Source organism: Poromitra crassiceps, assembly GCF_964638095.1.
Source record: "Poromitra crassiceps genome assembly, chromosome: 1".
NCBI lineage: Eukaryota > Metazoa > Chordata > Actinopteri > Beryciformes > Melamphaidae > Poromitra > Poromitra crassiceps.
In genome coordinates, this window is record NC_139623.1 from 83,103,554 (window position 1) to 83,115,690 (window position 12,137).

The following is a 12,137-nucleotide window of genomic DNA, read 5'->3' on the forward strand; positions in this document are numbered from 1 at the left end:
TTGCAATTGCGATGCGTTCTAATGTTCAGACACAAAGAGTTAATTCAAACACTTTAAAATCCATTTGCTTGCAGACGTGACTGGTGAAAATGAAACGAGAAGAAGCTATTTATTAAATTCTCATCAAAAGGGAGTGGTTCTGATCTCTCTCTTTTTTTTTAAACACTTTTCGTTTTTCTTGAACACTACTCAGCACCAACCCTCACAGCCACGTATTTAGAAGGCCGATCATAGAGCTTGGGTTGATGGGGACAATTGAAAGATGCCTTTTGAGTGGGAAAGTGAAAAGATCGGAATAGGATCAGAGAATAACAGTGCAGGAAAAAAAATGCAGTAGGAATAATTTGAGATTAATGTGGTTACGCGCTGATATTGGGAAAACGTCTGTTAATTTTTAAGTAGGTGTAGCAGCTTTCTGCAGTGCATTGGTACTGGTAAACAAAAACATCACAAGACGCCGGAGTACAAATGCTCTTGTGGAGATATTCCTTCTATTAATACTGGTAGGTTTGCCGGATATATGGGCCTATATCTCGTATATAGGTCACATAGATGTGTACATTGAAATGCTTGCATCCCACCAGGGACAGACACGCTTTACGTTACGTTGTATGGTCTTAATGTCTCACAGTGCAGTCTTCAGAGACCCAGTGTACTGGATGGATAGCATGGATAGCAGCACAGAAGCAAGCCAGGGTAATCTTTGAGCGTTTGAAAATGTTCTAGACAATTTAGCCTCCCTGCATTAGAAAAACAATTGTCCATAAACTACGACAGTGCCAAAACATTTTGCTGCGATGCTTTTTATTACGCGCTCCACCCAAAGTCAGTGAGCGTTAACGTGTTCTGGGGAAGATAACAGGCTGCCTGGACGAAGTGGAGAATTGCTTTTATTGTCTTGATGCAAATTGGGAAGGATGGCTCACAGAAAGCTGCGTCCAAACCTTCTTTCAAGTGTCATTCTATCCCCCTCTCATTAGTGTATGTCTCTTGACTATTTGGTACCCTTAATGCAAAGGCAATAGTTTCTTTGTTCACAGATATTGGTTCATACAGCTTTGCTTATCAAAATGCTTTTGTAGTGTTTTGCTCCGTTTGCGAACTGTAGTGGTTAGACGCTGCATCAGGCCAAAGGTACCGAAGTCTGCGTTACCTCAAACTGTGCGTTGTGTTGTCTTTCCTCTGAGTTCATTCTTGGGTGTTACAAATACGTGTCTCAGGCAAAAAAATCTAGAATGTGGCCAATTCCTAGAAAAAGCCATGTCCCGCGGTGGGAACGAGGACGGCATCGCAATATCAAGATAATAAGACTGGATTGTTTCTCATCCTAAAATGTTGAAATCAATCCCCTAAATTCATTAGGTTGAGAGGCTGAGTCAGATCCAATGGACTACTAATGGTTGGACGACGCCTCTGCATTTTCAAATCAAGTAAGGAGAACGGTCGCCAAAAAGATTTCGATTTAGGTGGGTATGGTAAAGGAGATATAAATCTAATCCCATAGCACCAAGAAAGGGTTAACCGACAACATAATTTTTGTCTGTTTGTAGCTGTGTTTGAGTGAATATGCAAATATGTTTTAGTGTTTGTGCGTTTGTGGGAGCATTATCTATGTGTGTGTGTGTGTGTGTGTGTGTGTGTGATAGAGTAAAATATATTTGTACATTCCTGTGTGTCTCCTCTATCCTCTCACATTGATTATTTAACCCCTGAACTATACTTGCAGACAGCAACAGTGAAGTTCAGACGGGGTTTGAATTATACATTTCTTTCACTGCAACACAATATTTGATCCCTGTAAATAAAAAATAGCAATAGGCTAATATTGTTTTTTACATTCAGATCAACCTGTAATCACAGGTTTAAATAATCTATTTGTGTTTGAATGAGACCATGTCAATAAATAATGGATGAAAATATAAAATACCCAAATTTTGAAACGTCAATTATGATATGAGCCGGAATTCAACATAAATGTCAAAATAGATATGATTTCATTTTCAAGAAATTATATTCCGATTGCTCCCCCATAGTCTGAGATGACCTCAGGTGCTCATCATAAAACCTCTCTCCTGTGAACAATGCCTTCTGCATTGTATACAAAGAGCAAGGTTTGTGAAACAGCTCTACTAGCTGACTGGAACTTCAACTGACATGCTCAACTCACCGGGAGCTGAGGCTCGCGACTGAAATTAAAAACCAAATAAAAACCAAAGAAAAGAAAAGAAAAGAAAAAGAAAAAAGGAAGAGGAAAACGGCTATGAGGTTTTGGAGGAGGGTGAAAACTTGAGGCCTCACCCTTGAATCTGCAGCTTGGCAGTGGACCAGTTCAGCTTACTCTGATCACCGTCGTCAAAAGGACTCGACACAAACTTTTAAAAAACATCAGGACGTCAGTCCTAAAAACACATTCACATATCACACACACTTATCTTGGTTGTCTCCCCCACCTCCTCCTTTGTGATTCTCTCATTTGATACTGAAATATTGAACAGATATTTGGACGTTTCTTTTTCTTTTTTCGTCGGTGACCCTCTCGATTCCCTTCTATCTCTGTCTTCATCCTTTCTTCCTTTCCTCTTCTTTTCTCTATTAGCCCACCTTTTGTGGGTTGGTAGCACGCACGCCCTGCTCGTACGTGATCCGCTGGCTGATCAGATACTGCGCTGCTTGCGTAGCGGCTGGCGACCCTGTTATGGTAACTTTACGGTTCCGAGTACCAGGGATGAACTCTCCCTTTTTGGAGATCTGGATGCGGGCTCCTGTTAGCTCCTGGTATTCTACCAGCGTTTTCCCTCCTTTCCCCAAAATGGCACCGACCAGATTCTCGGGCACTGCGATCTCCACCACGTCCTTGGCCCCATCCGCCAGCTTCTCTGTCGCCAGTAAGGAGGAGGCCATCAGTGGGGATGTCGCGTTTAGGTAACCGTTGGAAGCCCCTGTGGCAGCAGCTAGAGAACCTAGGGAGAACCCACCAAGACCTGCGGCGGGGTGGCCAACACCGCCGGAAGCATCGCTGGCGTAGGAGGCCAGGAGGTTTGCAGCGGCAGCGGCGGCCGGGTTGGCGCTGGCCGCTACCGCAGCGAGGACTCCGGATGCAGCTGCCGGGTTGAGGCCCAGGCCCAGGGTGTTGGTGTTGTAGCCGTAGCTAGCCAGCGTGTTGAGGGCTGAGGTGATGGCCAGCAGATCGTTGCCAGAGAAGCTGGACATGGCGGTGGGGAAGGCACCCATTCCCGTCAAGCCGGCCTGGCCCAGAAGGCTGGAGGCGGTCGCAGCTGCTGCGGCTGCGTTGGGCAGAACCTCGGCCGAATTAGCGTAGGGGGAGCCAGTGGGGTTGGAGTTGGCCACGGGGCCGGAAATGTTGGAATAGCTGATGTTGAGGCAGCTGCTGCTCTGTGGGTCCTCCTGGATCTTCTGGACTATGATTTCCACGGCCTTGCGGTTCTGCTCGGGCTCGCCACTGATGGTGACCACTCGCTCCTGCAGGTTGATGCCCTCCGGCTTCTGGGAGAGCTGCACCCAAGCCCCCGACTGCTCCATCACTGCCTTCACGGTGGCCCCGCCTTTGCCAATGATCAGCCCAGCTGTGCTATTGGGCACTATCAATTTAGCCTGTAGAGAAATGGAGAGATTGAAGTAGAAAGAGGGGGAGGGAGAGACAGATTTAAGGGTAGAAGTGATGGACAGAAAGAGGGATATCTCTCACTGAGTCAGTACCAGCCCCCGCTTTACTCAGCCATTTGTTAATCCCAGGGGTTTAGGCTGCAGCTGCCACATGGCTCTTTCTAGCTATGAAAGACTGCGGGTAAAAATAACCCCATACCCTCACATTTTCCTGACCCCACGATGGGGGTCATGGCCCATTGAACAAGACTGACAACTAATAGACAAGGTGGGCTAGAAGAGGGACTGTTCCAACCATGTAGCGACTACGGCACCCTCGTGACCCTGATGTCAACATTCACTTCAGTCAACCAACTACACAGTATACAGTTGTTTTTTTTCCCACGGCGCTGGGCCAGCAGAGGATGGCAAAGTCAGGACACTCAGTCAGTCAGCCAGTCATGGACACTTAGTGAGGCTAGGGAATAGGAAGGTGGTAGAGAGTCGGGATTTGAGGGCTGGCTGGGGGGATGTGTGTGTGTGTGTGTGTGTGTGTGTGTGTGTGTGTGTGTGTGTGGGTGGGGGGGGGTCGTAGCTAGGGATAGGAAGGTGCTAGAGAGTCGGGATTCGAGGGGTGGGTAGGTGGAGTGGCTAGAGGGATGTGGGCGGTGGGGGGCGTGGTGCCATAAACCTGAATGGCCACACCACTGCGCTGTGGGCTTAAAGGATTGCGCTTATTACTTCAAATGTGGGTGAGATGTCTGCGTTACATTGTGGTTCCACACAGTATCTCACCTGCTTGACGCGGTCAGGGTTGACAGTGGTCTGTGGTTGCAATATGCTGACTGGTTCGGTTTTCTGGGCGCTCTGGGGCATCTCGCGGACTTTCTCCGCAATGAAGTTGTGGACACCATTGAGTGCCTCGACTGTACCCTGTATCAGACATACACGCTCTGTTGTTCCTGTGGTGAGAGGGGGGGGGGGAAAGGAGAAGACAACACAAATGATCAGCTACAGCAACGTGTTCCGGCCAAGGCAAAAATCATATCTCAGTATTTTTAGGCTGAATGGTGATACAGGATATATCTCTGTATTTTCTATGAAGTGGGGCTAAATGTTCAGTTGTAAGTCAAAGCCCCATGTGAGATGTCACAAGCAATTCTATTAAAACAAGACTGTGATCGAAATAAAATGCTATTGGTGCGTTCACAAAATATTTACACAATCCGATTTTCTTTTAAATAAATAATCATCAGTAATGTGAATATAATGACCAAGTGGGTAAAGGCAAATGATAGAACAGCTAGAAGAACAGTCTCAGAAAATTACATCACTTCACTTAACTGTAATGCACCCTTTAAAACCAGTAAATGACAACTCTTATGCCATATCAACATATTACGATATCCAAAATCTAAGATGATATCTAGTCTCATATCACAATATCGCTATAATATCGTTGATATATTGCCCAGCCCTACAGTAGTTCTGGGTGTGTTTCTGGTGAACAGGCAACTTAAGACTTGAGGCTTTTGGCAGGGGGGGGCGGGGCTAAAATGTACACGTGTATTAAGATGTCTTGGCAATGAAAAATGTTCCTTGACATTTCACAAAGAGAGGACCTAATTGCTAAGCTATCCCTCGCTTCCTCCATTTACACAATCAACAGAGAAACAGCTGAAAGAAAGAGGCGCGCTTGGTTAGCGAGCCACAGGGGGGAGAAAGGATTCCTCTTCAATGATGTCACTCTTTCAGTGCTCGGGTGGGTACAGTGAGCATGTTCTCGCCTTGCAGCGCCCATAGACTCAACACACACACTCCTTCCTCCTCTGGGCTTCTTCCTACACTGACCACACCACCACCAGCATTCAATAGACTCAACACACACACTCCTTCCTCCTCTAGGCTTCTTCCTACACTGACCACACCACCACCAGCATTCAATAGACTCAACACACACACTCCTTCCTCCTCTAGGCTTCTTCCTACACTGACCACACCACCACCAGCATTCAATAGACTCAACACACACACTCCTTCCTCCTCTAGGCTTCTTCCTACACTGACCACACCACCACCAGCATTCAATAGACTCAACACACACACTCCTTCCTCCTCTAGGCTTCTTCCTACACTGACCACACCACCACCAGCATTCAATAGACTCAACACACACTCCTTCCTCCTCTAGGCTTCTTCCTACACTGACCACACCACCACCAGCATTCAATAGACTCAACACACACACTCTTTCCTCCTCTGGTCTTCTTCCTACACTGACCACACCACCACCAGCATTCAATAGACTCAACACCAGTGTTCGGTGTAACTCATTACAAAAGTAACATATTACATGTAATATGTGACCTGCTCTGACAAAATCAGTCACATTGACCCCAAAACACATTTTGAGTTGTATACACTGTTGGAAAGAGGAGAATCTCAGCTTTCTGGGGATATCAAAATTATTTTGTAGTCCAATAATTGAGGGAGATACACCCCTTTATGTCGCGACTGTTTCCAAACTGTGTTTTTGAGGAAAAACGGCCTCAAAGTTTGACGTTAATTCTGAGACATAAACATCTTTTCTTGAAGTTGTCTGCATGTGCATGCCCACACACCAGGTGGGATTGGGCTGAAATTTTGTATGGCACTGTGTTATGATCCTGGGAAGGTAATGGCAATGTCATGGAAACCACCTGGAAAGTCCTTTAAACCACCTGGAAAGTCCTGGAAACTACCTGGAAAGCACTGGATAGTCTTGGAAACCACCTCCCCAGGTTGGATTTGGCTATGAATTTGTATGCCAGTGTGTCATGATCCGTGGAAGGTCATGAGCAGGTCATGGAAACCACCTTGAAAGTCCTGGAAACCACCTGGAAAGTCCTGGAAACTACTTGGACAGTCCTGGAAACCACTTCCCCAAGTTAAATTTGGCTGTAAATTTGTATGGCAGTGTGTTATGATGCAGGTAAGGTCATGGGAAGGTCATGGAAACCACCTTGAAAGTCCTGGAAACCACCTGGAAAGTCATGGAAACTACTTGTAAAGTCTAGAAACCACCTTTGGTTGGAGTGGGCTGTACATTTGCATGGTGGTGTGTTATGATCTGGGGTAGGTCATGGTAAGGTCCTGGAAACCACTTAGAAAATCCTGGAAACTGGACTTTCTGAATTTAAGACCTCAAATTAAGTTTATCTATTTCATTCATTGATTTAATTTACAGCATTTCAAATGAGCCATCATATCAAATCTGGCAAATGTATTTTCTAATATTAGATTAGAAAATAAATTTGCCAGATTTGATGGGACTTTCCCTATAAACCACGACCACTGTGCATGTACTGTATGTGTAGAAATCTGTGTAAGCCCAAAAAAGCTCTACGCCCAAATTAACACTACATTAACACTGGTCTTCTATTCGAATATACAGATAGATAGATACTTTTGTTGGTTAAACAGGTACACATGACATCTCAGTACACCTCAGTGGATATCATGACAAAGTAGCCTATGTAAAGGCAACTAATAGACCAGCTAGAACAGTCTGGTGAATTCAGAAAATGGCATCACTTTACTGTAATGCAGCCTTTAACCCCAGGGAAATATTCATGTATAAGCATATTTGAGTAGGCTACATAGAAAAGCGGTATATAAGTCCTATCAATTATTATTATTATTATTATTATTATTATTATTATTATTATTATTATTATTATCAATACCAACTGTTCTGTAACACCCAACTGACAGAAGATCCTCTGACGCCCCACCCACATTATTTTTTGTAATTAGGGCTACATTAATGCAGGCTAATAATTGTACATTAATGTAGTAATAATTGTAATTGTTGTAATAATTATTACAAATAACAGCAACAAAGAATCTATAGCGGACCCGTTTCTGCTCTGGAGTAGAGACAGAGAGACAGACAGCTGAAACTAACCTAGGCTATGAGGCAAATAATCTGAAATTAGCTCAGTCTAATGCCAGTTCAATTCAGGCAGTGAATTTAATTTAACACGTTCACTGCCAATGGCGAGTAGACTCGTCAAAAAAAATCCAACGGTTCACTGCCAACGACGAGATTTTTTTTTTTTGACGGTGGGACGTTGATCTAACCCTTTTACGTCTCCTATACCAGAATTGGAGGTATTGAATGTGTATAATGTGTATAATCTGGACATGTCTCTCCAGAGTAGGAAGAGGCGAGCCAAAACTGGAGGGAAAAGCGCAAGGAAGCCGTTTTCATACTGTAAAATGGATGGCGAAAACGCTTTCACTTTCGCGCTGACGCACAGCGGTGGCAACGGTGGGGGGTTCCAAGAATAGACTGGATGCACACTTTGAAACACGCACCATAAATAAGCCCAGAATCGCAAGAGCTTCATCAGAGCTCTCAACCGGACCGCCAAGAAACGAGCGAAACCCATCCAGCGAGCCCCATCCAGACTGCCAGGCAGCCGCAGCAGCCAGGCAGCAGCAACTCGTTTGTCACAGACCCGCTGCAGAGCCAAGGAGGGCGGAGAACGCCCACGGAGGGAGGAGTTGGAAGCAGAGGGGGGTTTCCTGCTGTTATGGAGGAAATTACTGTTCAAAACTATTGTTTAGATGTCTGACGTCTTACTGATGCCAAAAATGAATGGTTAAAGTGACTGTTCTATCGAATTTCACAAAAAGCCGTTTATCTCTGAATAATTTTTCAGACGCTGAAACCATGCTGTATTCAACTGCTAATGCTTACATAACTACTAACTCTACAAACTAACTCTTTTAGACAGAGAAAGCACACATTCTATTAGTTCTTTTGAGATATTGTGTGTTCACAAAATCTTAGCAGAAAAGAATCCTCGGGTCTTGAAAGATAAGCCAGAATCCTCAAAAAAAAACCTCTGGCAGAACCTACCTACAGTAAAAAAAAAACGGCTGGCAGTGAATGTGTTAAAAGTCAAGCAACATTATCATGCAGATTACTGACTAGTATTAGTCTATCAATCTGACAGACAGACAGACAGACAGACAGACAGACAGACAGACAGACAGACAGACAGACAGACAGGCAGACAGACAGACTTTCACTGGATGCAGAAATTACGCAGCTGCTCTCTCTCTCTCTCCCCTTGCAAGGGGAGAGAGAGAGAGAGAGACGGCAGAGACGGGTTGCCATGTTCGTTATCATAACCCCCGAAGAGGCAGATTTTTAAGAGGGTAAAACGTTACATAAACAGCCTAAACTAGTCTAAAATAACAAACCAATAACACAACTCCACAATACAACCCTGACAAACTTTAGAAACAGCGTTTTAAATCCTAGAGTAGTCTATAATAGGGCTGGGTTCAAAAAATCGATTCTCCGATTTTTAATCGATTTTCATTTTAATCCTCGATTATCGATTCATATGTCCAGAGATCGATTTTTTTTTTAATTAAAAAAAAAAAAAAAAAAAAAATTTTTTTTTTTTTTTACTAAACAGGCTAAAATATTGTGCTGTGTGTGGTAGTTGAAACATAGTTTCAAGTTGACGTTTAATTATGTTTGTAGTTGAAACAAAAACATAAATACTGTAGGCTACATGAATGGAAATGTTCTTTTATCTTTAATCTACTTTTAGAAATTATATAGGCTGAAATCAAATCACTGTGCATAATTGTGAAAGTGTCTTTATTGACAGATGAAAAGGCTGTTATTTACCCTTTGTCACCACGTGGTGAGTAAATGGTGGTGTAACTAAAACCATTAAAATTGACAACAGTTCTGCAACTTTTTTTCCCCATGTACTGTATCTACTTGGCTGGTTGGAAACCCCTGTGTTACATAACTGGACAGTCATGTAATTCAGGGTACAGCTCAAAAACCACGTTTTGGTATCACTAACCAAATCAATATTGAAAATTGATCGAATCGGAATCGAATCGAATCGAATCGAATCGAATCGAAATTAATCGATTCGCAACCTTGTGAATCGGAATCGAATCGATTCTTGAAATTTGAACCAATACCCAGCTCTAGTCTATAATATAGCCTACCATTTGCAAGTACCTCCAAACCTGTTTAACTGGCAACGTGAGGAGGGCTGCGCTGCACGTGCACCAGAGTGACTGAGAACGCAGAGAGCAGCAGCCTGCCAGCGCAGTATAGGCCTACTTTCACTTTTGACTTCAACTTCAAGAGCTTCAAAAGTATATTTAGCGGTCGAATTTCACAATAAGCTTTACAGAGAATGAAAGCCAAGGCTTTATTTTACTATAATCTGATGAAACCCCAAAACAGGAGAAATAAATATTTTCAGATAAAATCGCGTTTTCTAGACAAACAGCCAGCGCGACAAGCGACTGATTTGGTCAGAGCAGGTCACATATATTACTTTTAGAAGTAACTAAGTAATATAACTTATTACTTATAGGATTTCAGTAATATTATACCAGTTACTTTGTCAAGTAACTCAAGTTACAAATTGAGTTAATTGTTTTAAATCAAAGCACATTGATATACAATCATTTCCTAATCAAACTGTCTGTTTTTATGCATATAACCACTATAGATGACAATAACAAAGGAAAAGAATGACATTTAGAATTTTGCATTGTTTAAACTGACTTCAAGGCAGTTGAAATGATTTTTCAGGATTGTTCCTGGGCGGCGATGTCATTCTGCTGCTGCTTTTGTTTTGGTGAAAGTAATGGAAAAGTAGTGTAATAAGTAATGAGTTACTCTACACAGACAGCAATTTTGTGAAGTAACTTATTACTTTCAAATGAAACTAACTAGTAATATGTAGTATATTACATTTTGCAAGTAACTTGCCTAACACTGCTCAACATACACTCCTTCCCCCTCTGGGCTTCTTCCTACACGGACCACACCACCACCAGCATTCAATAGACTCAACACACACTCCTTCCTCCTCTGGGCTTCTTCCTACACTGACCACACCACCAGCAGCATTCAATAGACTCAACACACACACTCCTTCCTCCTCTAGGCTTCTTCCTACACTGACCACACCACCACCAGCATTCAATAGACTCAACACACACTCTTTCCTCCTCTAGGCTTCTTCCTACACTGACCACACCACCACCAGCATTCAATAGACTCAACACACACACTCCTTCCTCCTCTAGGCGTCTTCCTACACTGACCACTCCACCACCAGCATTCAATAGACTCAACACACACTCCTTCCTCCTCTAGGCTTCTTCCTACACTGACCACACCACCACCAGCATTCAATAGACTCAACACACACTCCTTCCTCCTCTAGGCATCTTCCTACACTGACCAGACCACCACCAGCATTCAATAGACTCAACACACACTCCTTCCTCCTCTAGGCTTCTTCCTACACTGACCACAACACCAGCATTCCGTTGCCATGGTAAAGGGGCAGAGCCGTGGAGACAGGTGATGCAAGAGCGAGTCCTTTTTACTTCTTGAACAATTGTTTTCTTCCTCACCACCCTCACCTTCCTCGCTGTCTCTTTCTTTCTCTTTCATCACCACTGTCATGTCATACGTAAATATGACATGCTAAGTTTTGAGAACTTTAGAAATTTCACCTCTGCCTGTCTAATATACAAAGTTCTACATGGACTGGCGCCGCCTCCTCTTGCTGACTTCATCAAATATCGTTCGACCGCCAACTCGACCCGTGTCACTCGGGCCATCACGAACAAGGTCTGCGAGGTCCCCTTTAGAAAAACTTCTTTTAGCCAGAAGACCTTATCCTTTACGGGAAGCACCCTCTGGAATAATCTACCTCCCTCTATTAGAGAATGCCCTAGTCTCGCCACTTTCAAAGGCCAGTTGAAATTATGGCTCAGATCAAAACAACAATGTGACCACACTTAACATCTGTCATGTTTCGCTGCATGCTCTGTGTGTTTTATTCATTTTAGGTTTTACTAACCTTTTGTACTATTAATTTTTTGGTTCTATTAATTGTGTGTGTTTTAATCATTTTTGGTTTTACTAATCTTCCGTATTATTAATCTTTTTTGTACTATTAATCTTTTTTCTCCTTCATGATTACATCAACCTGCCATGGGACTACAGGTGGAAACTAGCCCTTGGGCTATAACCTGACATGTTTACTGTACGGCTGTACTGTTCATTAACGTGTAATGTCCCACTCTTTAAATAAATGAATCTGAATCTTTTCCATTAAAACATCAAATACACTTTTGCTGTTGTGTCATTATGCCTCCGCCGGCGATAGCCAGGCTGGAGGCATTATGGATCCGGGTTGTCCGTCCGTACGTCCGTACGAGGTTCGTTGACGCGATATCTCACTAATCTCAGGAATGCCTTGGCAGAATTTCATCAAATTTGCCTCAAACATCGACCTGGACTCAAGGATGATCTGATTAGATTTTGGTGGTCAAAGGTCAAAGGTCAAGGTCACTGTGACCTCTCGAACGCCATTTTCAAGCTTGTTAACACGATATCTCAGGAATGCCTTGACGGAATTTCATAAAATTTGCCTCAAACATCAACTTGGTCTCAAGGATGAACTGATTAGATTTTGGTGGTC

General features: G+C 43.4%; 1 protein-coding gene across 2 annotated transcripts in view; it reads right to left on the minus strand.

Annotated features, from left to right (window-relative positions):
* Nucleotides 1-2,592: 2,592 nt before the first annotated feature.
* Nucleotides 2,593-12,137, minus strand: part of LOC310779875 (RNA-binding protein Nova-1-like) — a gene marked incomplete at both ends in the record, with an annotated part of 37,778 nt that continues 28,233 nt past the window's right edge. Inside the window, 2 exons of one of the 2 annotated variants that reach the window (XM_083640377.1) lie at nucleotides 2,593-3,612; nucleotides 4,399-4,565. In XM_083640377.1, coding sequence (XP_083496503.1) covers nucleotides 2,593-3,612; nucleotides 4,399-4,565 — 1,187 coding nt within the window. Of the gene's footprint in view, nucleotides 3,685-4,398; nucleotides 4,566-12,137 lie in introns of both variants that reach the window. The other variant, XM_083640378.1, reaches the window with a different exon arrangement.